The sequence below is a fragment of the Bos indicus genome, chromosome 3, assembly GCF_029378745.1.
Source record: "Bos indicus isolate NIAB-ARS_2022 breed Sahiwal x Tharparkar chromosome 3, NIAB-ARS_B.indTharparkar_mat_pri_1.0, whole genome shotgun sequence".
Classification (NCBI taxonomy): Eukaryota; Metazoa; Chordata; class Mammalia; order Artiodactyla; family Bovidae; genus Bos; species Bos indicus.
The window spans coordinates 10648735-10676293 of NC_091762.1; the positions used below are offsets into that span (position 1 = coordinate 10648735).

At 49.2% G+C, this 27559-nt stretch overlaps 2 protein-coding genes and 1 long non-coding RNA gene across 4 annotated transcripts in view; 1 reads left to right on the forward strand and 2 right to left on the reverse strand.

The window, feature by feature from the left end:
- Nucleotides 1-359: 359 nt before the first annotated feature.
- ACKR1 (atypical chemokine receptor 1 (Duffy blood group)) lies at nt 360-3491 on the reverse strand. The gene is made up of 2 exons (XM_019988410.2): nt 1809-3491; nt 360-1382 (listed from the first exon to the last, which is right to left on the reverse strand). The coding sequence occupies exons 1-2, from the start codon at nt 2418-2420 to the stop codon at nt 411-413; spliced, it is 1584 nt and encodes a 527-aa protein (XP_019843969.2). The 5' UTR covers nt 2421-3491; the 3' UTR covers nt 360-410.
- Nucleotides 3492-3582: 91 nt separating this feature from the next.
- The window catches only part of CADM3 (cell adhesion molecule 3), a 32786-nt gene continuing 8809 nt past the window's right edge, over nt 3583-27559 (reverse strand). Inside the window, exons 2-10 of one of the 2 annotated variants that reach the window (XM_019988413.2) lie at nt 17352-17453; nt 15181-15321; nt 14507-14659; nt 13670-13807; nt 13147-13317; nt 10633-10723; nt 10036-10205; nt 7179-7304; nt 3583-5835 (exon numbers count right to left, since the gene is read on the reverse strand). In XM_019988413.2, coding sequence (XP_019843972.1) covers nt 5717-5835; nt 7179-7304; nt 10036-10205; nt 10633-10723; nt 13147-13317; nt 13670-13807; nt 14507-14659; nt 15181-15321; nt 17352-17453 — 1211 coding nt within the window. In that variant the 3' untranslated portion in view covers nt 3583-5716. The remainder of the gene's footprint in view (nt 5836-7178; nt 7305-10035; nt 10206-10632; nt 10724-13146; nt 13318-13669; nt 13808-14506; nt 14660-15180; nt 15322-17351; nt 17454-27559) is intronic. The other variant, XM_019988412.2, reaches the window with a different exon arrangement.
- The window catches only part of LOC139181106 (uncharacterized), a 78633-nt gene continuing 69857 nt past the window's right edge, over nt 18784-27559 (forward strand). The window contains exon 1 of the long non-coding RNA XR_011565218.1: nt 18784-19142. This is a non-coding gene — a long non-coding RNA (uncharacterized lncRNA). The remainder of the gene's footprint in view (nt 19143-27559) is intronic.

Genomic DNA, 27559 nt, shown 5'->3' on the forward strand with positions numbered 1-27559 from the left:
GAGGAGTCATGCTCTCAGTTCATCTTCACTCTTCTCTGTTTTTCTCACTGCAGCAGCATCTCTTCTTCCTTTACTAGCTAAGCCATCTCTTCTAGCTTTTTTTTTTTTTTTTTTTGAAGATTTAGCTGCTCTCCTCAAATTCTGGTCCCCTTGCTCTTGCCCTTTGAGATGGCAGTAACCCCACACCTCAAGAGAACATCTGTGTGCCCCGAGGATGTTTGTACATCATTCACTTTCTCTCCAAGCCAGCCAGAGAAGCAGACGCTGACAGCAAAGTCTGGTGTGAAATGTCTCTCTCTCTCTCCATTCTCCTCCTCCTCCTTTACGTCCCCAGACAAAATAAGAAACCACCAGCTTCATAAAATAAAAACAGCGTAGACTTTAATTCAGGTTGACAGGTGGGCAGAGAGCTAGGATTTGCCTCCAAGGGTGTCCAGATGAGAAGTCTGTGTTGTAGGCAGAGGCAGGGAGGGTGGGGAGGTGTGAGTGGCCTGGTAGCAGACCCAGGCAAGGAGCAGGGGTGTAGCCACGCAGTGCAATATTGCCAGGGCTTCTGCCACATCCAGCAGCATGTCCAGGGCCTGCTGGGCTGGACATGTTGACACCACTATGGCCTTGGACCTCACTAGGGAGTCCAATCCCAGAGTCATGCCCTGAGGCCACCAGAAAATGAACCAGACCCACAGGACATCAACCCATGGGCACGGTGCCCTGCCCAGCACCGTCTTCAGCCCCTTGGTTCCCAACAAACCCAGTGGCAACAAGACAAATATGGCAAAGCAGGCTGCAGCGTGTATGTACCGCAATGTTTCCCACTCCCCGCTAAAGGTCACGGTGCAGAGTCCTTGGGAAGTGTCACTGCCCAGCACGACTGGCAGTGACAGGAGGGCAGCCACTCCCCAAAGTCCCACAGTGACCCCCAGCCTGAGGCCTGGGACTTGGCCTGCACCCAGCTGGGGGCCCAGGCAGGCATGGTACCCTATTAGCAGAGCTTGAGCAAAGGCTGAGCCATAGGCGACCAAGTGAGCCAGGTGGCACAGGGAGGTGATGAGAGCCCCACTGAGGCCCCGTGCCAGGATGGGCACCACGATGCTGAAGAGGGCACTGCCCACGGCCAGTTGCACCAGGGTAGACCTGTCCTGGTAGAGCTGCCAGCGGAACAAAGGTCTGAGAAGCGCATAGAGGATGGTCCCACTAGCCAGGATGCCCAGGATGCTGACAAGGATGAAGAAGGGCAGTGAGGAGTAGTTGAGCAGTGAGCAGGAGTGGCAGGGTGCAGCTGCTTCCACGTCGGTCTCATTATAGTCTGGATAGTAGTCCTCCGGAAAGTCAATCAACAAGTCCTCTTTAATGGCCAACTTGGTGGAGTTGTCATCAGCCACCTGGAGGACATCCCCAAAGAGACAATCAGACCATCCAGCTATCCCTCTGAAGGGGATCCTGGGAGCCGAGGGCAGGAGGTAGGGAGAGAAGGGCAGCGGGAAAGTGGGGGCTGCAAGATCTGGGTGCAGGGGAGAGGGTGGGAGAGGACAAGACTGAGCAACTCAGGAGGAGCCAAGAGTCATAGGAAAGCAAGGGACGGGGAGTGGACAGGCCTGGGAGAGAGGAGCAGGTCTGGATGAAACTGACAGAGACAAATGAGGAGGCAAAGAATGGGGGACCCTGGACACGGGGAGAAGAAGGGGACAAGGAAAACGAGGGAAGAGACAATAGATGACAGAAGGAGCGAGGTATAAGACCCAAGGGGCAGACAGAAGGGGTGGTAGGAGGCAGAGAGGGAGGGGCTGTGGGCTCAGCCCCACACTCACCGGGTAAAGACAGTTCCCCATGACGCTGCTGGGTGCAGGGCGGGCAGAGAGATGGGCTGGGGTAGTTCTGTCAGTGGCTGTGGTTCCAAGATAAGCGCCAGGGACTAATGAAGGCATCAGCCCTGGGCAGGGCCATGGGGTGGGCAGGGCATTCAGGAAGTGTTTACCCCACGCCCACCGCCTGTCTGAGCCCCAGGACCACTTACAGCACTGACCCCAGGGGCTTCCTGTTTTGAGACTGGAGTCCGCTGGTGAGGACCCACACTCCGGAAAGGAAAAAGGTGGGGACCATGTTTTTCTGAAGGTGGAAAGGGAGGCTGAGAAGCCAGGGGGCTTTCCAGCACAAAGGGATTCTCCAAGCACAAGGAAGGAAGGAAGAGGGGGCCAGAGGTGAAGTGTGAGATGGTGGTAAGAGATGTGCTGGGAAATTGGAGGGAAAGGGCAGCTGATGGCTCTCACTGTTTCTCCATCCCCTTGAACTTGATCCAAGGAAAGATAGTTCAAAAGTGACGTGTTTGTGGGAGGGGGTGTTAGTGGTGCTTGTTGGCTGGATCCATGTGATGCCAGCAACCTGAGCGGTATGTGTTTGGGTGGGGGCTCCTTGTGTATCATTCATGGTGTAGGAATGTACTTATCTTTATGCATGGCTGTGTGTTGTGTATCATATCTGAGTGCCAGGTTTTGGGCTGAGTGCTAGGTGTCTGGGCGTGTGTGCTACTCTCTGGGTCTGGGTGTTTTGGTATGACAGGAGGGAAGGCTAGGGGGCAGCTGTCGAGGTTGTATAATGAAGCTGCTTCAGGGAGTAATTGGGCATTTGCCCAGCCACCTATGGGCACAGTAAATGCGTCTTCCATACCAAGCGGAACACATGATGTGACAAGTTAAAGCAGGCTCTGGGGGACAATGGGATAGCATAGTTTAAAATGGGACTGTTGCCTATGGGGCAATCTCTATTCACATTTCTGTTGGGGGATATAAAAGTCCTGGAAACGCGACATTGTCCTGGCATCTTAGCAAGATGTAAAGTGTCTTGTGGTGGGGAGAGCGGTTTCTCGCCAGCATCCTGCAGGAGGATGCCCCTAAATGGACATTTCTGCCCTCTGGTGAGCCGTCCCCTCACCACCCCAATTTTCACATGACTTCTGCTCTTTTGTCCCCCCACCCGCCCCTACCTTGCGTTTTATTTCCTCACTGGGGGACGATTAGTCTGGACACGGGGAAGGGTGACTCATAGAGCATCCGAGTTGGAACGATACAGAGGGTTAGTTAGGTGAAACTACTTCGTTTGTCCAAGGCGCTAGGTGTCATAGCGCTAATTCTGCCAAGTCCTCCTCCCCACTCACTCAGGGGCGGTTGGAGGTGGAAGCAGAGGCGCAGAGGAATGGTCACCTTGCCGGGATGGTCTCCTTTCTCCCGGGACACTAGCTTCAGCTTCAGGTTCAACATGAAGGGGATTGAAAAGGGAGTTTGGGGGTCTGTTGAAGCGATCCTGGGATGGTGTCGGAGGTCTCCTTTTTATCCAGCACGGCCTGGCAGAGGACACTGGGGAGCAGTCAGGTACCCCACCCAACACTGGAATGTAAGGACCTGGCCAAAGGGCACGAAGGAACGCTCTTCTCTCCCACAGAAGAGTTCTGTCGTTTCCATACAAGACGCCCTGGAGAGAGTGGCCTGGCAAGGCACACACCACCCCTGGAGGCAGCAGGTTTCAGAACAGCCCTTACACACACGCATCCCAACAGGATCAAGAGTGGCAAGAAGGAGGCAGCCCAAGGACACGGATAATCCAGATATATTGAGGGTGGCCCCTCTGAGATCAGCACAGGAGAGTTAGAAAGATTATAAAGATACACGGTGCCTCCCTGCTCCCTGCCCCGCCCCCCACCCCCAGACAGACACACACAGCACAACGGCCCGTTTCCCCCCGCCCCCCGGTACAAATATGGCTTCTGTGTAATATGGACAGAGTGGTTCAGCTCAAAGAGGAAGAGTCATTTTCCCAAAAGCGGGTGCTGGGAGGCAGGGAGCCCACAGGCCTGGGGCCCTAGGCTGCCTTGCTGCTGTAAGAGGAGGGGGCCCAGGGCCCTAACCAGCGGCTGGAAGATTCACGACAGTATTACCTGAACTGAAGGGGGTGGGCAGACCTGCTGGCTGCAGCTGCCCCCACTTTGCACGCCCCTGGGTTGCCAGGACAGCAGGACATGCTGGAGGAGGGTGAGAGGGGTGCCAAGGGGCACCCTGGGTCTGAGGTGGGGCGGCCGGTGGGCGAGGAGGGCGCATGGCCTCGTTTCCATGGCAACCGGCTTGGCCACAAGGAAGACAGAAAATCAAAAGCAGGGATGGAATGGAGATGGGAAGGAGACAGGCGGTTTTGCTCCTAGCCCTCAACGCACCGGGTACAGACTATGGGGACAAGAAGTGACAGCGGTCATTCCAGGGTCAGTGCCAGCGGGAGGCCTGAGGGATGCATAGCAAAGGCTTTGGCACTGACTCCGTGGCTCCGAGAAGGGGAAACAGAGGCAGAGGTTGAACGCCCTGTGTTTTAGGGAGAGATGAGATGGATGACTGAGCAAAAACACACCCTGGGACTGTTTTCTCCATAACAGATGGGTGCTGGGATTGGCATGGAAATACCAGGAAGGAGCGACATCCCAGGTGAGGTACGCAGCCTGCCTAGGGACTGTCAGCTCCCACAGCCCTCCTCCGCATGCCCCACAGCCTCCCACCTGCCCAGGAGCCCCTCTGCCTCTCACTCACATACACATGTGCACAGACACACGGACACACACAGACACACACATTACTACTCCCTTCGTTTGGGCAGGAAACAGCTCAGTGCAGTGAAGCTCCTTTTAGTATTTTTGTTGTTCTGTCTGCCTGGCTGCTGAGGGAGGGAGGGAGGGCTTGGGGAACAGGAGGGGGCAGAGGGCAGCACAAGCCAGGGAGGCGAAGTTGCTGAGCAGTGCCTAAGACAAGTGGTTGCCGTGCAACAGTCCAGGGCTCCATCGAGAGAGAGTCAGGGGCCCCCGGGCGGGGAAGCAGATGCAGTTAAGGGCCCAGAGCAGCGCCTCCCCCACAGCTGCTAGAGCAAGGAGGGGCCGCCTTGCTCTGCTATCCCCCAAGGGTGGTTCCACGGAAAAGGGCCTGGCTTCATTCACCATAGGGGCCTGGTGGTGGGGCGAGGGGCCAGAGAGGGCCATCTCTGCCATCCTTTCTCTCCAAATCTGCCCTTCCTGCAGGGACCTGCATCCTCCCACGTGGGGAAGCCCTGGGCCCCCACGTGGCTGCATGCCACCTGAAGGTCACATCTCCTGGGGTGCCCCCATTCACTCCTTTCCTGTTAGGGTGGGGGAGGGGCATCAGGTGGTACCTTCTCTGTGCAGAGCTCAAGGTGGGCGACTTACAGAGGAAAAGCCACCTCCGTGCCTCCTGCTCACAACCTCCCCAACCCCAGAGAAATCCAGGAAGAGGCTCTCATGATGGAGGGCTGGTGAGAGCCCCCCACCAAACTGACCCAGCTCCTTCCTGCCCTAACCCTTTCCTCATCCTCCTCCTAACACTCCAGGTTTTCTGTTTGTGTGGTTTTTTTTTTTTTTTTTTTTTTTGCTTTCCTCACCCCAGGACCCCTGCCCCTCCAGCCTGGAAACGGATTTGATTTGGGATTGTTACAAAAATAATAATAACCCAAACGCAGAGAAGCCACGGAAAGGGCTGAGGGCAACCCTCCCTCCCCACCCGCCCTCCCCATTCCAAACCGAGTACAAAACCGCACCCAAAGCAGACATTCTGTACAGGGGGGTGGGGGAGGGGCTGGGGAGCAAGCGGGAGGGGCGGCCCTGGGGTCGCTCTGTACAAGTCCAGGTTGGTGATGGCCCCAGACGTCCCCATGAGGTCCCTGGGGGGCGCCCCTAGATGAAATATTCCTTCTTGTCGTCCCCGCCCGACTGCCCGCCTTCTGCATTGATGATGGCTGTGTCCGCATCTGGGGCATCGTCGGAGCCTTTTGCCTCGTGTGTCAGGTAGGTTCCTGGGGAGAGAGAAGAGGCTCCTTCTTTCAGGAGCAGTTTCCGAATCTCGGAGGCCCCCCTGTCCACTTTCCCACCCACTCACCCACACCTTGCTTCTGTAACTTTTCTCCTACCTAGAGCTTTCTTCTTCCCCACCTGCCCTAATTAGCATCTTGCTGCTGCTATCTCTCACCTAAACACACTACTAAGAATTGATGAAGCCTGCTCTTAGTCTCATCTATAACACAGGCCAAAAAAAAAAAAAAAGTGTGTGTATGTGTGTGTATATGTGTGCGTGTATGTGTATATACACACGTGTGTGCTCATATCGTGGTAACAGGGAAGCTGCATTGTCGGCTCCATGACAGCGCTGCTGAGATCTGGCTAGCATCTGACCAGTCCACAGAGTCAGGCTGCTGGCCAGGGATTTCCCTGGGTGTTCAGTGGTTAAGATTCTGTGTTCCCAACACAGGGGGCCTGGGTTCAATCCCTGGTCAGGGAACTAGATCCTATATACCACAGCTAAAAAGATTTCATGTGCTGCAATGCAACTAAGACCCAGGCGGCTAGCTTACAAGAAATAACAGAGGGCTAAATCTAAGAGGAAGGCATATGAGGAGAGGGGAGGAAGAGACGGCAGAGATACAAGCTGTTGCTGCTGCTGCTAAGTCACTTCAGTCGTGCCCGACTCTGTACGACAGCATAGACGGCAGCCCACCAGGCTCCCCCGTCCCCGGGATTCTCCAGGCAAGAACCCTGGTGTGGGTTGCCATTTCCTTCTCCAATGCATGAAAGTGAAAAGTGACAGTGAAGTCGCTCAGTCGTGTCCGACTCTTAGGGATCCCATGGACTGCAGCCCACCAGGCTCCTCCATTCATGGAATTTTCCAGGCAAGAGTACTGGAGTGGGGTGCCATTGCCTTCTCCGAGAGATACAGAGAGGAGAGAAAAGGAAACGGATGGTATGGGGTTAAGGGGTGAAGAGCTCAAAGGACAAAAAACACGAGGCTGAACCAAAAGGAGCAAAGTGCAGGAAGAAACAGGAGGGATATGCAGAATTCCAGCAGTTCTGTCTGGAAGCAGCCCGGGAAGCAGAGAAGCATGGGAGCAGCAGCTGACTGAGTGGGAAGGTCTGACTTTACTTGGATGATCACCAAGTGATCAGGCTTGACTATGTGGCTGGCGGTGCTCAGTTATCACAGGTTGGCTGTGTTCTTTCCTCCCACCAACGCTCCAAGGGTTTCGGACACTCTAGCTCACTGAGACTCCGAAGGCCCTTCCTTCAGCCCGCTCCTACCCTGCCTGCCCCTGATGATCTCCCTGTCCACTCTCAAGTCCTCCTGATGCTCCTTCGTGCCTCTGACCTTTGTGTCGGATCAAGTAGTGACCGAGGAAGATGAGCAGGATGAGCAGCAAGAAGACGATGAAAGCCACGATCCCTCCAATGATGGCGTGGTAGGTGCTGGAGGACGAGGGCACTGGGCTGGGGTCTGGGGGGAGACGGGAGCACACAGTCAGATCTGGGAAGAGCCTGTGCCTTACCGCGTGTCTGACCAGGCCATGGAGCATCTTACACCACAGAGAGAACAGAGCAGCAGCATCCAGCAAAAGGGACATGTTTCACTTTACACCTAGTTTCTTACACAGTACCTGAAACATAGTACATGTTTTGAAAAATGTATTCAAGAATAAATAGATATATGCTCACATTTAACCTTCTGAGTTCGTGAACCTGAAGCCTGACCTTGGTCCAAGATCAACACTTTGATCTCTACATCATTTCTCATCTTCTCTCTCTCTGTCAGTGTCTTTCTTTGAATTTCTGGGTTATCAGGATATTCTTTCCCTATCCCCCATACCCTCTTACCTCCTGTCTGCTTGGTATTCTGAGCTGGCTTTTCTAGGGGGCCTTCTCAACCTAATCACGCATTGTCCTGATTTCATATTGGAAAGAAACAGTGAAAAAAATGTTAGAGACAGGAATAGGCACGTGGGCTGTGGATAGACGGTGGACTGTGATTCCCTGTATAAAGAAAAGTGTTCCTTCTTGTCAGGGAGTTTAGAGTTCCAGCAAGACCCAATCTTCCTCTCATCAGAAAGGTCTGGGGTTCCATCTTCACTTCCCCACCATCCAAAGGTTTGTCGGAAGGACAAAGACTGAACTTCTTCCTCCCAGTTCTGATGGTCTCTGTCATCAGATATAGAGAATCTGTCCTCCACAGCAGTGTCTCCAGAGGACAGATTCCCAAGCACAGGCTTGGCCAGGCATGCCGAGGAGAGCCGCAGTCACAGTCAGAGCCCCACAGGTCTGAGGAGGCCATGTGCACGCCTGGGAAACAGTTCTGACGCGTCCAAAATTATACGAGCTCTAGTTAAGGCTCTCTCACCCATGGGAGAGCTATTATTATTATTATTATTATTTTTATAGATTCACTTTGGGTCTTGATGCCTCATTGACTTCTTGTACATTTTCCCTCTCCTGCCTTATGTCTCCTCTGGCTTGACTGGGCCAGCTTTTTAGCTCCTTGCCTGTCTCTACCTTATTTGGGGGAAAAAAAAAATTATGCTCTGGTTTTTATGCTCTGCTTGGGAGGGAGGGAGAAGAAGGTTCCTGTGGCCCTATGATAGGAGGAGTGGGTGTGATGGTTCAAACTGGAGGAAACACAGTGAGATTATCCACTGTTCCTTTCCCCTACCTCCAAGAGAATGTGAGATATAATCTGTATTAAAAATCAATTCTAGATAATTATCCCAAAGACTGTAAGAATGAAAATTCCCTAGGAAAGCCTAGGTTGGCACGGCGAAAATGACCTCTGAGTTCATCAATTACAGGTTGGTGTCTCTAGGTATAACTCCCATTTAATTTCACTCCAGGTAATTGGAAGTCAACCCCGGTTTGGAGTTCTCCCTGGAGGCAGATGCAGTAACTAACTCTACCACCAGGCGTCAGCACTGGAAGCAGATCAGTCAGAGAGGACTGGGCTTCTAGCACAGAGTGGCGGGATCAGCAAGAGACCAACCGCAGGGGCACAGGAACTTTCCTTCTCTGCCAATGGTCATCAGAGTTGGTCTGGAGAGATCTGGGGGCAGACACAGAACCTCGGTGCATTGTCCTTGCTCCTGGCACCCTACAATAGCTTTGTTTGTTGTGTCGAGGCAGCTCCTGCATTGCTGAGGTTTGCCCCTGGAGTCCCAAGACCTCTGGTTTCATATCCCTGGGAGGCCTGATTGCTATCTCCACACTGCTTTAATGGACATTTCATGTAAGGGAGTCTCTGATGTTCCCCTGACAACGCATTTCCCCTAGTGTGAGGAAACCCTGAGTTTCTAGCGGGACTCAGTGTTACTACGTGCTGCATGCTCCGTTGCTTCAGTCGTGTCCGACTCTTTGCGACCCTAAGGACGGTAGCCCGCCAGGCTCCTCTGTCCATGGGATTCTCTAGACAAGAACCCTGGAATGGGCAAGAATACTGGAGGCCATTTCCTCTTTTTTTGAACCCCCATCTCTTACACTTCCTGTATTGGCAGGGAGGTTCTTTACCACTAGCACCACCTGGGAAACCCCCATTGTTATTGGTGGGGGGGCTCTTCAAAAATACCCTTCATAAAGAGGCCTAGCCTGTCACTTTTCTTGAAGCTGGATTTTGTAGTCACACCTTTGGGAAGAAGTTCAGAGAAGGAACATCATCTAGTCTCTCCAGACGATATGGCGTCTGAGAAAAAGATTCTAACTATCTCTCCGCATAGTACAAATTTATCTCTGTGTTCTGCATGGATTCTCTATAGCATGTCAAAGATCCTCAGAAAAGGAGATGGCAGTAGCAGCATGCATTCTGTATTAGTCACAGAAGTGACTCTGAGGATAGCCCTGCTGCAAAGGCAGATGCCTCTACACGCACACATGAGTGACTCTGGGGGCTGGGCACACAATTCTTATTCTTGTTGCCAGGTGAGTGCAAAGATTGAAGGATGGTATCACCGGGGTCATCGCTGCTAAACAAAGGCAGATCAAAGTCCAGCATCCCATCGATTTTTCCTTATTCCACATCCAAGAGTGGACCCGGAGCCTGAGTCCTCGGGCCCTCCAGTGGTGGACTGTTGCCCTCCTAGTCCACTCCCAGCCACGGTCTGGGGAGGCTATCAGGAGACGGAAAGATCAGAGGACCAGAAGGCAGAGGAGAGGAGAAGGGGTCTGCTGGACGAGAGCTATGGAGGGCTCACCGTTCACGTTGAGGGTGTAGTAAGCCTTGTAGCTGCCCATGTTACTGGTGGCCGTGCAGCCGTAGGTGCCACTGTCGCTCTTGTTGAGGAAGGGGAAGATCAGGGCGCTCTCCTGGGCCATCTTCAGCGGTGGCACGCTGCCCTCCTTCTCCCACACGTACTGCTGGGGGCTGTGGAGGCAGAGAAATCCGGAGTGTTCAGGAAAGAGCAGGGCAGGGAGCTAAAGGAGGAGAAAACAAAACTGCAAACAGGGAAGTCAAGGACAGCGTGATGGGGGCTTGAGCAGTTGAAGGGGCCAGAGACACTGAGCTGCTCAGGGGGACGGGGAGGTGACCCTTTGAGGCCCAGCCTGGGGACAAGGGAGACTGCCGAGCTTGTATCTAACTGTGGCTTGGTTCCTTACGGGAACTTCAGGGGCTCAGTCGGGGACCGGCCCCTGCCCACTTCTGCTGCTTTGCAGGAGAAACAGAAGATGGGCCTTGTTTGATAGTGTCAAGGAAAACGAGAGGCTCAGATAGCACGAAGGAGACAGGAAGACTTGAGGTGAAGTCTTCACGTGCAGAGGTGTGTTAAAGTCCAGGAAACGGATCCTCTTACACGGGATTGCCACGTCCCTCACAGTGGAGCAACAGCTTTTGGCCCTCGCGAGGATGTGGAGGGTCTGGCCTTATCTTCGCTGTCGGTGTGTCTGCAGAGAAGGAAATGGTGTCAACGTGAAACTCCCATGCCATTTAGACTGCCTCCATCTCAAAACCATTCAGTTATGCATGTCAGCATCCACCTCTAAAGGCCTAGGAGCCCGAGAGGCTGTGCATCCAAGGCCACCCTACCCCTACCTCTGTGAGCAAAGACCACTACTGCCATTGGATGTACAAAAACCCTGGAGAAGTAGGGTCATGTCTGTCCTTAGTAGGGACCCAAGGGATGTCTTAACAGAGAGCTGAGCAGGGGAATCACGGGATCACCTGTGCCTAGCACATAAATGGGACTTAATACATATTTTTGACAGAAAAAATGAATTTGATCACTGATTGAGCTCACAGTCTCTCCATCCTCTCTGCAAGGCAGTTTAAACAGGAAGCACTGCTGTAACGCAAAGCATCATTTTTTGGGGGCCAGTCCAAAAATGAAGCGAGAGCTTGGAAAGAGCAAGAGATGGGGGTCATATTTTGGCTACAAAAAGGCACTGACACAGTATAGAATGGCTCTGGGAAGGAATAATGGCAGCTGCCACCAATGCCGAAGGGCTGCTTAGGAGGCTGGGTCCAGATGGCCGCACAGAACAATACAACCAGATGCCGGTTTAGAACAACAGATAAAGAGGCCGAGCTCCCCCTAAGGATAGAGCCAACCTTAACAACCGGTTAATGAACGTGTTTCAGTCCAATCAAACGGGACAAAGAGAATCAGGCCAGGTGAGAGAATGGGTGCTCCGGGGCCCCGCAGCCAGAGAAACCTCCAGTGTGGTGCCTGGAGTATAGCATTTGTTGACTGACTGCTGATCACATGGAAGCCAAAAGGGTCCCTGGAGAGTGACTGCCAGATGGTCTGGTACCTAACAGAGAAGTCTTTGGGACTCAGACACGAGAGGGCCTTCTTCAGCTCTGGCCAGGGGCCAGGACAAGAAGCTCAAGGTCAGGGGCTTTACACTCAGAACTACTAATCAGAGGAACAACTTAGAGCAATATAGACCTTTGAAGTTTGCAAAGTTCTTCTTATGAAAATTCACTGAAGTAGACAGGGGCCACTCTGAGATTAAATGCTTTGGTGACAGTGACATAGCTAGTCAGCAGTCACCGCAGTCACAGCTAGTCACCGCAGCTGGGGTCCAGGCTGTCTGCTTCCAGATGAGAATCTGCTAAATGGACAGTGACGCTGCCCCAAACCTCACATTCAAGTGTCAGCAATGGGTCTGGCAATTGATTAAAATAGCAGTGGTGTTAGGTCTGGATCTTCCATAAGAAAGAGGTGAAGGGTCTGAGTTCTTTGAGAAAAGTACCTAGTCTTTAGAAAAGTTAGGACAAGAAATACATTATTTTGTAACTCATTATCTTCTGCCTTTGTACTTTATTTTTTTTCCCCTTGATTTTTCTACTCAGAAAAGTTCTTTTTGAAAATTGCTAAATTTCCCATCTGTTTCCAAGGCAGATTCCATAAAGGGATGAGGATCTTAGAAAGGTTGGGAGTAGAGATTGTGACAGTGGCCATTTCAGGTCAGAATCCCTAAAATCATAGAGCTGGGGCAGATGGGGGGAATACTGGGAAAAATCTATGACTAATTATGCCAGAAAGAGTGGTTTTCCTACCATCTCTTTTCTTGAACTCATAGTATGTTAGACCAAGAGGAAGCCTTTGTGATCCATGTCCATCTTCTCATTTACCAAATAAAGAACCAAGCTCAATGGGTTAAGTTCCCTAACATCACTCGGCTAGGAAGTGGTGGAGGGGCAGATGAGAATCTGTGTCTCCTGACTCCTGATTTGCTACAGTTACTGCTATAATTTACAATTTAGATGCATAACACTGGCCTAACCCAGGAGATGGTAAATTTACCTATTGGGCCAAATCCCTCCAGCTACTGCTTTCTGTAAATAAAGTCTTATTGGAACACAGCTATGTTCACTATTTACATATGATCTATGGCTATTTTCCTGCAGCAACAACAGAGTTAATTAGTTGAGACAGAGGCCACATGGCCCTCGAAACCTAAAATGTTGACCATTGCTGGAAAAAGTTTGCTGACTGTTGGCCTACCACTGGCACATCTTGTCTTATTTTTTCCCCCTATTTACTTATCTGTGCCTGGTTCTTCATATACAGTCACCCACTCTTTTCTTTTCTCTGTGCATATGTGCTAAGTCACTCCAGTCATGTCTGACTCTGTGTGACCCTATGGACTGTAGCCGGCCAGGCTTTTCAGTCCATGGAAACCCCATGGAGTGGGTTGCCTCCTCCAGGGGATCTTCCCAACCCAGGGATTGAACCCACGTCTCTTAAGTCTTCTGCACTGGCAGGTGGGTTCTTTGTCACCAGCGCCACCCGGGAAGCCCTTTCTTTTCCCTACTTCCCATCTTATACCAGATCCTCTTCACCCACAAGCCCATGACATACATAAAACTTCTATGCGTTGAGCAGTGGATCTGTCAGCTCCCTTTAGAGATTCATGGTTCACAGAGCACACGATGTCTGCGCCATCATCCTCCCGGGTGACCTGGAAGGTGACTGAGCTGCTGACGGTGAAGGTTTTGCCATTGGGATCTTCCTGTATTCGGGTAGATTCCCCTAGAGAGCAGAAACAGACACATGCACACACACACATAGACACAGAGTGGGCCCTACCATGCAGGGATTGTGTGGGCCCCACCATAGACATACAGATGGTGCATCTTGACTTAGACAGACTTAGGAAGTTGTGAAATGGATATGTACACACTGGGAGGATGGAGGCCCCAACACACACACACACATTCGAACACAAGTGTACACAGAGTATCTATCATTCCCTTCTCTTCTTCTACACCGTGGCTTATGTGCACACATACAGACAGACAGACATGTACCCCTCTCTCCCTCTCTCCTCCCTGCTGCCCCAGCACCACCTCCTCCTATTGCCCCCAAGGCAGGAGGAACTTACCATGGAGCTCTTGGTCACCCTTCCTCCAGGTGAGCTGGGCTGCAGGTTTGCTCCCAGAAGACTGACAGCTTAAGGTGGTTTTATCCTTTTCCCGTAATGATGACTTGTAGCCACTGATTATAGGCTTCTGTGGGATTCCTGCCACGAACAGGGGGTGGCCAGGATAGGAAGGAGAGGCACCCTCAGCTCTCCCTGCTGGGATGGACTCTCAGAGGGTTAGGATATCTGGGTTCTATTTTGGTTCCTGATGGGAAGAAGGCTAGAGAAATAATCTTCCTCTTTGATCTACTTCCTGAGGACCAGGAGGAAAGGCCACCCCAGAGGGAAAAGATACAGTGGTGGGAGATTTACTGTACCTGAGATGATACATGACCCAATGCACTAAAGCACAACTGGGTGGCCACAGACATAGTGTGAGGCTCAGGGAAGCAAAGAAGGAAATTGAAACGTGGGGTCAAGATGAGAGCATGCAGACAATGAGGGTGCTTGTCTTGGAAATCAAAATCATACACTGAACATATTTCTCAGGTTTGTGTCACATCACACAGTTTTCGGAGGTAAGTGGAATAGACACTAGCATCCTTTTGTTACAAGTTAGGAAATTCAGGCTCAAAGGGAGTTAAAGATTTGTCCCAGAGCAAACAGTAAGTAAAGGAGAAAAGATGAGAATTACACTCAGCACACTTTGCATTTCATTACATTGCAATATTAATACAGGCTGAACTTTCCCAACATGCCTGGAGACTTGCTTGGCTCTAGGCTGCTTTAGAGGCCCACCCAGGGAGATCTGTTTGCAAGGAAGCACGCCGTGGAGACATCGGGGTTTGGGAGCCTCACCGAGCACGGTGACGAGGGACTTGGCAGTTCTCACGGGCATAGTGAAGATGGAGCAAGTGTATTCGCCCTCATCGGCCAGGGCCACGTTGCTGATGCTGATGCTGAGCTCATGCGGTGTAGACTTAACCAGCTGAATCCGATTATCTCGAAGGGCTGGGGGAAATCGTGAGAATTGGAAGCAAGACTTTTACTGGCACTTTTCATCTTTATCTTCCAATCCCAGGCCAGTTTTTTTTTTTTTTTTTCTGAGAAAGGGTCTAGCATGGTTTGGGGCAGGGGAAAAAACAAAACAAAACAAAACTGCTCCTGAGTTTGAGCAGTCTTTAGGATATTCAGTCCCTTTCCTAGGCCCTTGGGCTCAGTAGCCTCAGAGATACTCAGAAAAGTAGATTGGATGTGTGGGCTACCTTGGGGCAACACTGTCATCAGCTGTCTCTCCGGGCTCCTTTGGGGTGCCCTTTAGTTTGGGCAGGACCCTATAGGACCATGCATGACCTGGGTCAGAGCCACGATAATGAAGTTTCTCTGGAACCAGTGGAGGAGCCCATGGCCTGTTGATTCCCCAAATAGCTTCCCTTCATGTTTCTCAGCCTCTGGACTGCAGGGACATCTCCTCTCAGCTCTGCAGCCCCGTTCCTTAGCCCATGGGAGGGAGATAACTCATAGGACGCTACCTCTCTTCTCCCCAAAGTAGAGAGTCTGCTGGGCAGGGTTAGACCACTGTAGGGATGAGTCCTCATGGTCTTTCACTTGGCACTTCAGCACCACGGTGCCACCAGCCACCACTGTCTCATCAGATGTCCAGGGCTGACTGTCTGCAGGAGTAGAAGAGGGTTAGTTTCCAGACACAGTGCTGACCCCTCCACCAATTTCTGGGCTAAAGTCCACCTCATCTAATTATGACCATCCAAGGCCCACATCTCTGTATTCTTTTTAACACATCACGGGGGAAGGAATAGGGGTGAGGGTGGGGGTAGGGGAAGACAGACCTTATTTCCTCTTGCTTTGAATGCACAGAAAAACAGTCACTTGTTGAATATTTGCTGAATGAACTGACAGGGCCACAAACATGGAGAGGAATAAAGGCACTCAAAATCTATACATATCATTCCACATGTGTCTTTTCTGATAGAGTGCTACCATTCACCTTTGAAAACACACATACAAATCTGTCATTCTCTTTTACCTTCCTGCCACCACCTAAATAGGAGAGCAGGAACAGGAGAAGCAATTGTAACTAATAATCCCCAAACTAAAGGTGAAGAAAAGGCCAAGTCGGCCCTTGGGTTACACATTCATTTACACAAGAGGTAGCTGATAAAACTGCAAAATAAACAAACAAAAAAGATTAAAAAAAAAAAACAGGAACATTTGGACACAGACTTCTCAATTCCTCCAACAATAACTTCCCTTTAGTCATCAGCTCCCTTAACATATTCCTCTCGGTATCAGTGCTACCCACTTCCCAAATCAACATACAAACCCAACTCACCATCCTGATGTTATTTTAAAGAATGGATTAAAGCTTTCCCTTTAATGATGGAGGGACATGGTTTCTAATCCCTCTCTCCTTAGTCAAGTTAAACAAAAGAAGATAATAAGATAATATACGGATGAGGCCTTTGAATCCAAATATACCTTCCAATCAGTTCGAGCTATGAGCCCCTCAGCCTGTGTGACACTTCCTTCCTTCACCCAATATTGTCCCATGTGCTCCCCAGCATGGACTGATTCCCAATATTGATTCCCTCATCTTCAGGAATGACTTCCTAGGACCCAATAGCTCTGACCTTCCAGCTCTGATTTCTGAAACATCCACACAATTTCTTCTATCCTGCTAAGTTATTTAACTAGCAATGTCATCTCTGATTCAGAAACAAAGAAACATACTTCCTACACTCCCTAATTGAGCAATTAAAAAAAATCCCCACACTCCCTATGGCACCAATCTTATCCCTACTTTATCTGCTTTCTCCTACCTTTCTTGGTCCCCAGAGTTGCATTTTCAAGGAATATTCAATGAGCACTCCTGGCACAGAGCGGGCCCTGAGGAGTGAAGTGGCACCTGCCAGCGTTGACACCAAGCACCAACAGCTCTGGGTGGCTGTCTCCAGAAGGGAGCCCAAAGCCTGGCTGGCAGTTTTAGCATTTAGAATCATAAAAATTAGGACGGACAGGGATCTTAAGGCTCATGGTATCCAATCCCCTCATTTTACAGATGGAGGCAATGAGGCAATGTAGGTGAAGTGATTGCTTCAGATCATGCCGCTGATCGATGGTTCCAGTTAGGACTAGAATCCTCCTGACTCGCAAGGCAGTGCTCTTTTCTCTGGAATGCTCCTCAGGTAATCGCCTAACTTGAGAACTAAAACTACAACTCTGATATTAGCGAGCCAGAGACTGAGTGGGCTGAATAAATGTGGAAGTGACATATTCCTTAAATATTTCAACGGAAGGGTTGGAAAGTCTTTCATTTACTGCTCACCATATAGTGATTTTTGACTAGTAATCCCATTGTCCCTTTCTTTTTGAAGAATTCTACCTCAATCGTGTCCTTCCAGAACCTCTTTATTCTGCATAATACACTCCTCCCAGAATCATTTGATTTTTGGAAAAAGGTGTAGGGGAAACAGAGGTCTCTGTACTGGAGTGAGGGAAGGAAGAGTAGGTGCCAGAGAAGTTGGTGGTGTAGAACTAAGTACTAAAATGTCAGATGGAGAGGAGGAAGAGTTGTGTGGTAATGAGGGGAGTGAGCACACGGGGTGGAAGCAACATGAGTGAGAGATGATTTGAGAATGGCTGAGGGAACTGAGGGACATTGAGATGAGGGGGCCTGGATTCTCACCTTGACTGGCCAGCATGTCAGGGCTGCTCCAGACTGTGGAGCTGATGGCCTCGTCGAGTGGAGCCAGAGTTCCCAGCTCCAAATTCTGCTCTTGCCAGTAGCCTGGGGAGAGAGTCTCCATCAAGGATGAGCCCTACATGTAAGCTGCTATAGTTTGAGATCTGTACTTTCATCGCTGGGGATGGGGGAGAGGACTGGCCCCTATGAAAAGCACGTTCACCAGGGTACCTAAGAGAAGGTGGTCTTCTCACAAAGGGGAGAGAGTAATTAGAGTCTTGAGAAAGGAAGTGAAGTCCTTGTTTGAAAGGGTGAATTAAGGAGGATGCTAAGCTTTAGCAGTCAATCATATAAGGTTAGAACCAACAGTGAGCTTAGAGATCGTCGGGTCCAGTTCTTCCAGTTCACAGAAGAGGACAATGAGGCCCACAAGGGTTAGAAGTGAGTTGGTGAAGGTCATACAGAAACATGGAAGATAACAAAGACTCTTCATTTCTGATCCAGGATTCTTTCTGCTACACCATATTCTCTACTAAAACAATGGCAGGTTTAATAATTAGATAATTCCATTTAATCCTTTAAATAAACGAGTTAAATAAGCATATTGGTATTATCATTTCTACCTCACAGAGAGGAGACAGAATGACGTGACTTGCCCAAGGTCCTACAAACAGAAGAACAAAGACTAGAAATTAAATGCCTGCTTCCAAAGCCCAAGCTCTGTTTCAAGGTAAAACCCTCAGCACTGAAGACAAGAGACCACAGTTGGGGCTGCAAGTTGCCCCACGCTTTCCCAGATTGTTACCTTCTATCCAGAGTTTAGATTCTCAAGTTCTCCTCCGCCCTCAGTCCCACCCACCACTTTATATCACTGACTCTGCTCCCTCATCTGGCACAACACACGCCCAAGGCCTGAGTCACGGCTCTCTTCCTAAACCCTTTTGTGAAGTAGTGTACAGTGTCCGTGGCCTATTCCCCCAACTCAACCTGAGAGGCAGAGGGACAAAGAAATCAATTCGCAGAATCTTTCCAGGATCGCCCGTCGGAAGTAGCCAATCACGTACGCAAAACTCCGTGACGTCATCGGCTGCTGAGCAGAGTGCGGAGCTGCTCCTTGTCCCGGGGCCGGAGTCCCGGCAGAACTTCGCCAATCGTCACCTCCTCGCGCCGGCTCCGGAGCCAGCGGAGGTGGGGGTTGGGAGAGGAAAGGACGAGAAGAGGGTGGTGGGACCAAGGAAGATGGGTGGGGGTGGGGTGGGGAGGGTACGGGGTGGCATGGGTGGCAGGCCAAAAAGAGAAGTGGGAAATGGGCTTAGGGTCCACGAGAAGAAAGGGAACGAGGGAGAGATCTGCCGAATCAAAGGGAAAGGAGGGTGAGGGCCCGGAGGGCGTGGGGGAGGGGAGAAGGGAGACAGATGGGGGAAGGGAGAGGGTGTTAGAAGGAGTCCTAGCCTCCGGAGAGGGCTCTAAAGACAGCTTCGGAGACGCCGTTGCTCTTCAGTCTTTCTCAGACATCCTGCAGGAGTTTGGAGACTTGACTCGACTCCGGAAAAGGAGAAGCACTGATGCCCAAATGGGGAGAGGGGTACAACAGAGAAAAAAGTATCTGTAGCAGGTAGAAGTCGACAGGAGAGGGGACAAGGAAAGTGCTGACGAGGAGAGGCAGAAAAGATGAGGATGGGAGAAAGGCGGCCAGGATGAGGTCGCCGAGGGTGCTCAGAGCCTCACCCTGGGGTCCAGGCTCTCACCCTGCCATCTTCTGTGGACCTCAAGCATGGAAGCAACTGGAAGTTGGTGAGTGTTTCATGGTATTTTCCAAGTAGTCTGTTTGTGGGTCCTTCAGTGGGAACCCAGATTGGTTGTGCTAAAGCTTGGCATGGTGGAGGGACAAGGAAAGCCAGAGAGGGGTCAGTGCTCAACCCCACAGTATTGGTACCCAGTATACAAAGTAAGCACTAAACAGACCTTTGCAATGGAGAAAACAGCCTTCTCTTACTTTGGCATAAAGGCTTTGAGTTTTCAGAGTGGACTTCCAACCATGAATTCATGTCAAAACAACCTTGAGAGAGAGGCCGCCAGATAGGGTCTCTTTCTAGAGGTCTGAAGAAGAGGCTCAGTGACCCACCTACAGGCACACAAATAGGGCCCCTTTCAAGGGTCCTCTGTCTCCTGCTGGTTGGTGCTCTTAAAGCTTTCTCAGCAGCTTCTCTTTCTTACAACGTTTCAGCCCACTGTATTGCAATTTTCTTTAGTTATCAGCCTCCTTATCTAAACTTTGAGTTGGTAAAGAGGGCAAGAGCCTTCCCTTTTTCATCTTTGTGTCTTCAGTACTTAGCCTATCATGGGCCCTCAGTACATTTAATTGCCTCTAGTAATTCATTCAGTCACAATTGGCACTCTGCTATGTCCATTCTCACTCAGGCAGAGCATGTCTTCTGTCCAAACAGCATGGATTTAGTCTTCATTCTATTGCTCCTTATTTCATGTGTGCTGTTTTCGGCCTTCTCCTCCGTTGCTTTTTTCCTTGCTTACATTACATTCATCCCTTTCCTCTTCCTGCATTTTGCTGGCATTTTTTTTTTTTTTTTTCTGCATAGGATGAATAAGTGAAACGATGATGTTGGTCATTCAAACCAGACTGAATTGTTTAGTTGAGGGGTCTGATAACTAAACAAATAATCTCTAATAAATGGCATGTTGGGGATATGCTTGATATATTGTCTCTGTAGGTTTATAAGGAACTCAGTCTGGTTTGCTATGTTTTAAGAAACTGATTAAGAAATAGCTCTTTTTTTTTTCCCTGCGAGGGGTGATATTTTCCCCTTTAATTCTCCAAAGTACTTATGATCCCCTGTCTCCTCTTGAGAATTGTCTGTTAATATGCCTGAAAGTTTTCTTGCTGTTTTTATAAAACTGTACACCTGTAATGATAAATTCTGAATAGCCACTCTCCTGGGAGCAGATGAGTGATTATATAATGTTATTCATAGAAACATGGATAAGTGGCAGAAATTATAACCTGGATTGTGAAAGCCTTGTTCTTTGGATTTAGATCTTGCCAATCGTTTATGACATCAGCATAAATTCCCTCAATGGGTTCAGTCTGGAAAGAACTTAAGAGAGTGCTCTGAAAAGGTGGCATGCACTTTGAAGTGGAAATAGTGACAGTTCTCTTCAGGCAGGGTCACTGGAAGGAAATGTAGACTTTGAGACCATAAGCCCATTAGAAAGGGGAGGCCCAGGTTACTCACGTAGAAAAACTGATAGAGAGAGCTCCAGTCATATAGGTCATGTTGTTTCCCTGCTTAGAAACCTTCGCTGACTTCCCATCGTCTGCACATAACATCCAGATTTGTTAGCCTAGCTTACAAGATCCTGCGGTTTGATGCCAATATGCCTTTCAGCTTTGTCTTTTCTTTACTTCACTCAGCCCATATCCCAGACATATGATGCTATTTGGAATTCTTTCTGTAAACCCTTTGCTTTACAGCAAAGTTCACTTTCCCACAGTCACTCTGTTGATAATGCCCTTCACCCATCTGCACACATCTAAGCTCTAACCATCCTTAGAAGCCTATTTGTTTGTGGCACTTCCTTCAAGAAGGTTTCCCTGATTGCCTCAGGTGGAAATCATTTCTGATTTTGTTGTTGTTGTTGTTACATTTTATCTGCTTTTCTTAAATTACACATCAATCTTTACTTTGAGCTAAAAGTTTGGCTTCCCTTCTAAATTATAATAATTCTGCAGGTAGTGTTGATACCTGATTCATCTCTATATTTGGTACCAGCCCTATTACAGCATATTGCACTTAGAAGGTGCTTAATAAATATTTCCTTAATAAATGAATCAAAGATGTTGAACATCTTCAGTTGGGGTAACTAAGTTCAACATATGCCTGTGAAGAGGAAAGAGCAAATCAAACAGGCTAGGAAGAAATGAACCAAGGAAGACGGTCGATATTGCAGAGGCTGAAGCTCTAGAAGGTTACAAGATGAGGGAGAGGGGGGTGGATCTCTATTTATTGATTACCTTCTATGTGTCATGATCCAAGCCAAGTCTCTGTTTTCATGATTCCAAAATAACCTGTGTGTATGTGTTAGTCACTCAGTCGTGCCCAACTCTTTGGGACCCCATGGATTGTAGCCTGCCAGGCTCCTCTGTCCATGGTATTTTCCAAGCAAGAATACTGGAGTGGGTTGCCATTTCCTCCTCTAGGGGATCTTCCTGACCCAGGGATCGAACCCAGGTCTCCCACTTTGCAGGCAGATTCTTTACTGCCTGAGCCACCAGAGAAGCCTGAATAACCCTTTAATAGATATTAGTATGCATTACTGGAGAAGGCAATGGCACCCCACTCCAGCACTCTTGCCTGGAAAACTCCCATAGACGGAGGAGTCTGGTGGGCCGCAGTCCATGGGGTCGCTAAGAGTCGGACAAGACTCATCGACTTCACTTTCACTTTTCACTTTCCTAAATTGGAGAAGGAACTGGTAACCCACTCCAGTGTTCTTGCCTGGAGAATCCCAGGGATGGGGGAGCCTGGTGGGCTGCCATCTATGGGGTTGCACAGAGTTGGACACGACTGAAGCGACTTAGCAGCAGCAGCAGTATGCATTATGTTAAGGATGAGTTAACTAAGACTCAGAAAATTTAAGTAACTTTTCCATATGATAGATCCAATAAGTACTGAGATAGGGCAGCCTTTAAACTTAGATATCTCTGACCACAAAGCCCAGACATTTTTTTGCACATCTTCACTACACTGCCTCCCATTGTAGAAGCATGTGCTTTGTGTGTGTGGTGGGGGGCAGAAGGTATAGTTGGAAATATTCCTTCCTGCATTGCTAGCCAAGGTTTGTTCACCTAAACAATATTCACAACAGTCACCTGCAATACGATAAAAATTAACAGTGTGGCAAGTTGGAAGTGGGAGCTTGTGGTGTTGGTATGATTTATACTGACTGAGTTATATTTTCAATTGGATTCCTTAGTGCATCTTCATCCATACCTTTGGGGGCTCGCCTCAAGGAGCTGGGATGATTCTTTAGTTAAGCAAGCAATAGATGTGTCTGGTTAAAATAGAATCCCTTCACATTTTCGTAGCACTCTGGCTCTAGGCTATGAACTAAGATTGCCTTCTGGTTTGCTCTCAGTTGTCTGGGGCTGTTCCTAATGCTTGGCCTATTTACCCATGAGATCCAGTATCTTCAGGACTCCCAGCATTTTAAAGGACAAAGTAGCCCTTTCACTCTGATTCCTTCTGAATGACTGTTCATACTAAGAGGAGCAGAGGTGGGAACTGGAGACTTACTAATGTGCCTTTTAAAGCATACATTGACACCTGTGATTCTGTCTTTCACCCTTAGTACAGGGCCTTACACATAGTTAAGTACTCAATAAATATTTATTGAATAAATACATGAGTAACTGAAATGAATAAAAATGTATTATGTTTCCAATTTAAGTGATGATAGTAGGGAAGTTTATGTGCTTAAAGTTTATTGCTTGGTTGATGTATTTTCCCTGCCCTGTCTGTTTTGGGAATCCACACTGCATGGGCCTTAGGGCCATATATAAAGTCACAGGCGCACATTTGGGACAGTGGGACAAGGGAACAGAGCTCCCCTGCATAACCACTGCTGGCCTTGCAGTGCTTGGGTCCAGAGCTCCACTTCCCAGATTATAGAGAACGCCAGCTCCTTGAGTAGGAGTTAATGGTGATGGTGATGGTAATGGTGATGATTCAGCATTTCTCTAACTCCAGAGTTAAAAATATTCTTCATCGCAGCCTACTTGTTATTCCTCACGACTACCATGGCAGGTGGGTGGAGGAGTGTTATCTCCAAGGGAAAAACACCCTGGGGGCTGTGGCCCAGAATGCTGAAGGGACCCACTTTTAGGATTTCCCCACCCCCATTGCTGGGCTCCCCGGCCAGGTGATCTCACTCTTGATTCTTCCCTGACCCTAGCTATGTAGTGGATTCTTACATGTATTTCTGTCACACTGAAAGGAGTGGCCATGACAAGGTCAGAACTAGAACTCAGTGCCTGCATCCTTTCCTTATGCCCAGAGCCATATTTTTCTTTAATAGTGAATGTCTGCTTCTGCATTTGGAAGAAAGTGGACCAATCTCATCTGAGGCCCGATTTAATCCATAACTCCAAGATTTGGGAAGGGAGTTACTTTGACCTGCGTAGCTTTAGAGCATAACATCCTGATCACAAAGAACTCTAAACTTCATTTCTCATGCTTGCTCTTGGGTTGCCAGGAATTCTGTTACTTCTGCAGAAGTCACTGTGTAATTTTCTAGTCGAAGACTTTGAGGGCATGAGTGTCAAAATGTTCTCTCTCACTTCCTGCTCTACATTCCTTTTTAACTTTGTCTTCCCCAAGTCCCCAGTTCGCTTCTATTCCCAATATTACAGAGCAGTCAGATGAAAGAAAGCTGGGGCCATAGAGGTAAGAGTTATTTTGTCATCATGGCTTGTATGTTTTTTCAAGTGTACTTCCTTCCCTTCCTGTGGCTCCTCAGGGCAGGCTCCTGTCCCCTCACAGGCAACATGATCCCCTAATGGATCTCCTCACTCAGCTCAGGTATGCTCCAGCTCACATCCACTTCAGAGCCTCAGAGCTCAGTCACGCTTCAGCTGCCTGCCTCCTGATCGGCCTCCTCTCCGGCTCACTGCCCCCGCCACCCTCTCTCTGGCTGGGCTGCTGAGACCTTAGCTTCTCAGTGTTCCCTCCCTCCCTCCATTATTTCTATTGTTGTCTGGCTTTCCCTCCTGGAGTCTTGTTTATCTACTTTCTCTCTGGCTCCCAACAGCCTCTTGGCCCAAAGAAGTCACTACTCTTTGGGAGTGGCTTTACTCTCCCTGGGGCAGGGGGCGTACAGGATATAAGTCAAACTGGATGGTGAACAGGATGGGGAAGAGCACCTTCGCTGTAAGGAGTCTCTAACATGCTGATTAGCCACCATAGCTTGGTAAAGTGTAGCCAAGAGAACAAGGGATCTTTACAGAACGAGGGGTCTTATTCTGTTAGGTGATCCAAGAGACTTAGCTTTGGAAGGGACGACTCTGGGCTCAAACAGGCTTATTATTGTAGGCTGGCAGACACCTTTTGGCTGCATCCTAAGCAGTTATTAGAAATGAAAGGCTTTTGTTTCCTGGTGTTGAAATGGTGTGGCACTTAGCTTTTCCAGGCTGAATGAGGAGGAGGGGATCTTTAGGGTAGTTGGCTAGTTGACTAGCTTGCCTGCAGAGGGCGTGAGGTTGAGGTTAAAACAAAAAGCATATTGTGTTGTTAACCCTCTTTTCACTAAAAAACAAACAAACAAAAAACAGTTATCCCAAATGTTTTCCCGTATCCAAGTGTTTTTTTTTTTTTTAAAAAAAACCCCACGTTTTAAGATGCCATGAGTATCTATGTCTGTTCGCTAAAGCCCTGCAATCAATTTGCATGTTCTGGTCATTTTCTACTGACCCCTACTGGCCAGAAGTGGTTATTCCCAAGATAGTTTTGAGTCTTCCAGAGGAGAATGTAACTGATGTCTTTTCTGACTCCACTACCAAAGTTCAGTAATTCCTCACCTTCTTTTCTTGCATCTCATTCTTCCCAAAATATTTTCCCGTCTATGATTCTTAGGTTTCCCTAGTGGCTTAGATGGTAAAGAATCCACCTGCAATGTGGGGGACCTAGATTCAATGTCAGGGTTGGGAAGACCTCCTAGAGAAGAGAATGGCTACCCACTCCAGTATTCTTGCCTGGAAAATTCCACGGACAGAGGAGCCTGGCAGCTTACAGTCCATGGAGATGCAAAGAGTCAGACACAACTGAGTGACTTTCACTTTCACTATGATTCTTCGTGACTTTCACTTTCACTATGGTTCTTTTCAGTTCAGTTCAGTTCAGTAGCTCAGTCGTGTCCGACTCTTTGCGACCCCATGAATTGCAGCACGCCAGGCCTCCCTGTCCATCACCAACTCCCGGAGTTCATTCAAACTCATGTCCATTGAGTCGGTGATGCCATCCAGCCATCTCATCCTCTGTCGTCCCCTTCTCCTCCTGACCCCAATCCCTCCCAGCATCAGAGTCTTTTCCAATGAGTCAACTCTTTGCATGAGGTGGCCAAAGTACTGGTTCTTTTAGAGCTGATAAAAATCCCAAGTAGTGTCTAGTGCACACTTTCTGTTTTAAAGACGAAAAACCAAGGTTCACAGAGGCTTAGAAACTTCTAAGTGTGGTCACACAGACAGTTAGTGGTAGCTGGGTTTATAACCCCAGTCTTCTGTTCTCATTGTCAGTCCTGTGCACTAGCTAATTTGGAAGTTACCATTTAGTGTGACTTTACTTCCAGTGACATCCACTCTTCCTGCTTCCCATCTCCCTCTGCATTGCTGTGAGGAACCCTAGGACTCTGGACCTCCAGGGAAGTCAGTCTGCTAAATGCTGGGCAGGTTAGAGAAGTTGGGGTGAAATGAGGAAGCAGAAGGTGCGGATAATGTCCCCCTACAAATGTCACCATCTTCCTGGCAGATTCCGATTCTTAGAGGAGGCTATGGGGCTGAAGCCGCTTCCGTGCCCTTAGGAATTAAAAGGGTGATGAGGAGGGTGGGCTGTGTGAGTGTTAGCATCTGTGTGGAGAGCTGGTGGATGCTAACCTGATTGTGATGTGGGAGACAGAGACTAGAAGGGAGAAAGCCGCAGAGGAGCTTATCCTATTCTTGAGCTAGTGACAGAAAAAATCTGGAGGCAGAAGTGGGCTTGCAGTAGGCTGAGGGGGGGCCCTCAGAGACTTAGTTAAGATTCTGAGGAGCAGAGACTGGGAAGTGGGTGGCAGAGAAGGAGGTGGGGACAGCTGTTGCTTTGATTTGCTATTGAGTCAGTGTTCTCAGTGCATTAGCACTGGGAGGGAGCCCCGGGCTGGCCCCCAACACAAACAAGCCCCTCTGGAGCCAACACGGTGTTGTAGCAAGAACTGCAGTTGGGAGACAAAAAAGGAAGGGGATCTAATCCCAAAAGAGCCCCTCCTTTGCCTTAGCTCCTGCCTTCCAGGACTGGGCTGTGTGTTCCAGACAAGCATCTAGTTCTGTACTAAGAGGCTGGGTAGGGTTGATGAGACACAGCAGAGCGGATGGCTTTGTAAGAGCTGCTGGGAGCACAGGTTCTGTGCAGGGGGTTGACTCTCACCATTTATTTCTCAAGCAAGCCCCTAAGGTCGGGCATGCAATCACTCCAGTTGCTGACAGCCTTGAACCATTTTAGAAGCATCCTTTCACCCCCATCTCCTCATTCCCTTCTCACCATGTTCACATCCTCAGAAAGCAGGACAGATATGACCTGGGTCTGTGTTCTAACGCAACAGAGAGTCAGGAGGCCAGATTTTGAACTCTTAGATGTCCCTTGAGCCAAGTGCAGGCACTTTATACCCTTTCTCTAAGTGTATGTAATTGCTCTCACACATCTGTAATAGAATTGGGGAAAAATCGCCCCATCTTAGGAAAGTACTTAGGAAAGGAAACATAACAGAGTCAGTGTGGAGTAAATGAAAGCATAATTAAGTTTAACTTGTTGGAAAATATGTTTGCTGCTGCTGCTGCTAAGTTGCTTCAGTCGTGTCCGACTCTGTGTGACCCCATAGACGGCAGCTCATCAGGCTCCCCCGTCCCTGGGATTCTCCAGACAAGAACACTGGAGTGGGTTGCCATTTCCTTCTCCAATGCATGAAAGTGAAAAGTGAAAGTGAAGTCGCTCAGTCGTGTCCGACTCTTAGCGACCCCATGGACTGCAGCCTACCAGGCTCCTCCATCCATGGGATTTTCCAGGCAAGAGTACTGGAGTGGGGTGCCATTGCCTTCTCTGGGAAAATATGTTTAGCCATGAGAAAATAGGAACTGGGAATGGGCAGGAAAGCCCAGGAACATTGGGGAGAAGTAAAGAATAGATTCCCTAAGGAATATTCATCCAGGTGCCAAAGCCTGGCTCCTAATTGTCCAGAGCCGCAAAACCTGTTTGAACAGATGAATGAGTTCCCTTCTCAACAGGCTGTATCTTATTCTCCTTTGCTGTTAATGTCACACTGTAGATAGTTTAGGCTGATGGCTTGGTGTGGTGGGATAACAATGCTGTGAAAAAGTTTTAATTTGTTAGAAGTCAGGCAAGAGAGCATTCTGGCTCTCTGCCGGCTCTCATTTTACTGACTTGTTTTTA

Bases quoted from the DNA above. Each gene is read 5' to 3' on its own strand.
- ACKR1 (XM_019988410.2), bottom strand. From the start codon at position 2,420: ATGATACACAAGGAGCCCCCACCCAAACACATACCGCTCAGGTTGCTG. The intron at 1,383-1,808 runs GTGAGTGTGGGG...GATGTCCTCCAG, and splicing joins TGGGGAACTGTCTTTACCCG to GTGGCTGATGACAACTCCAC.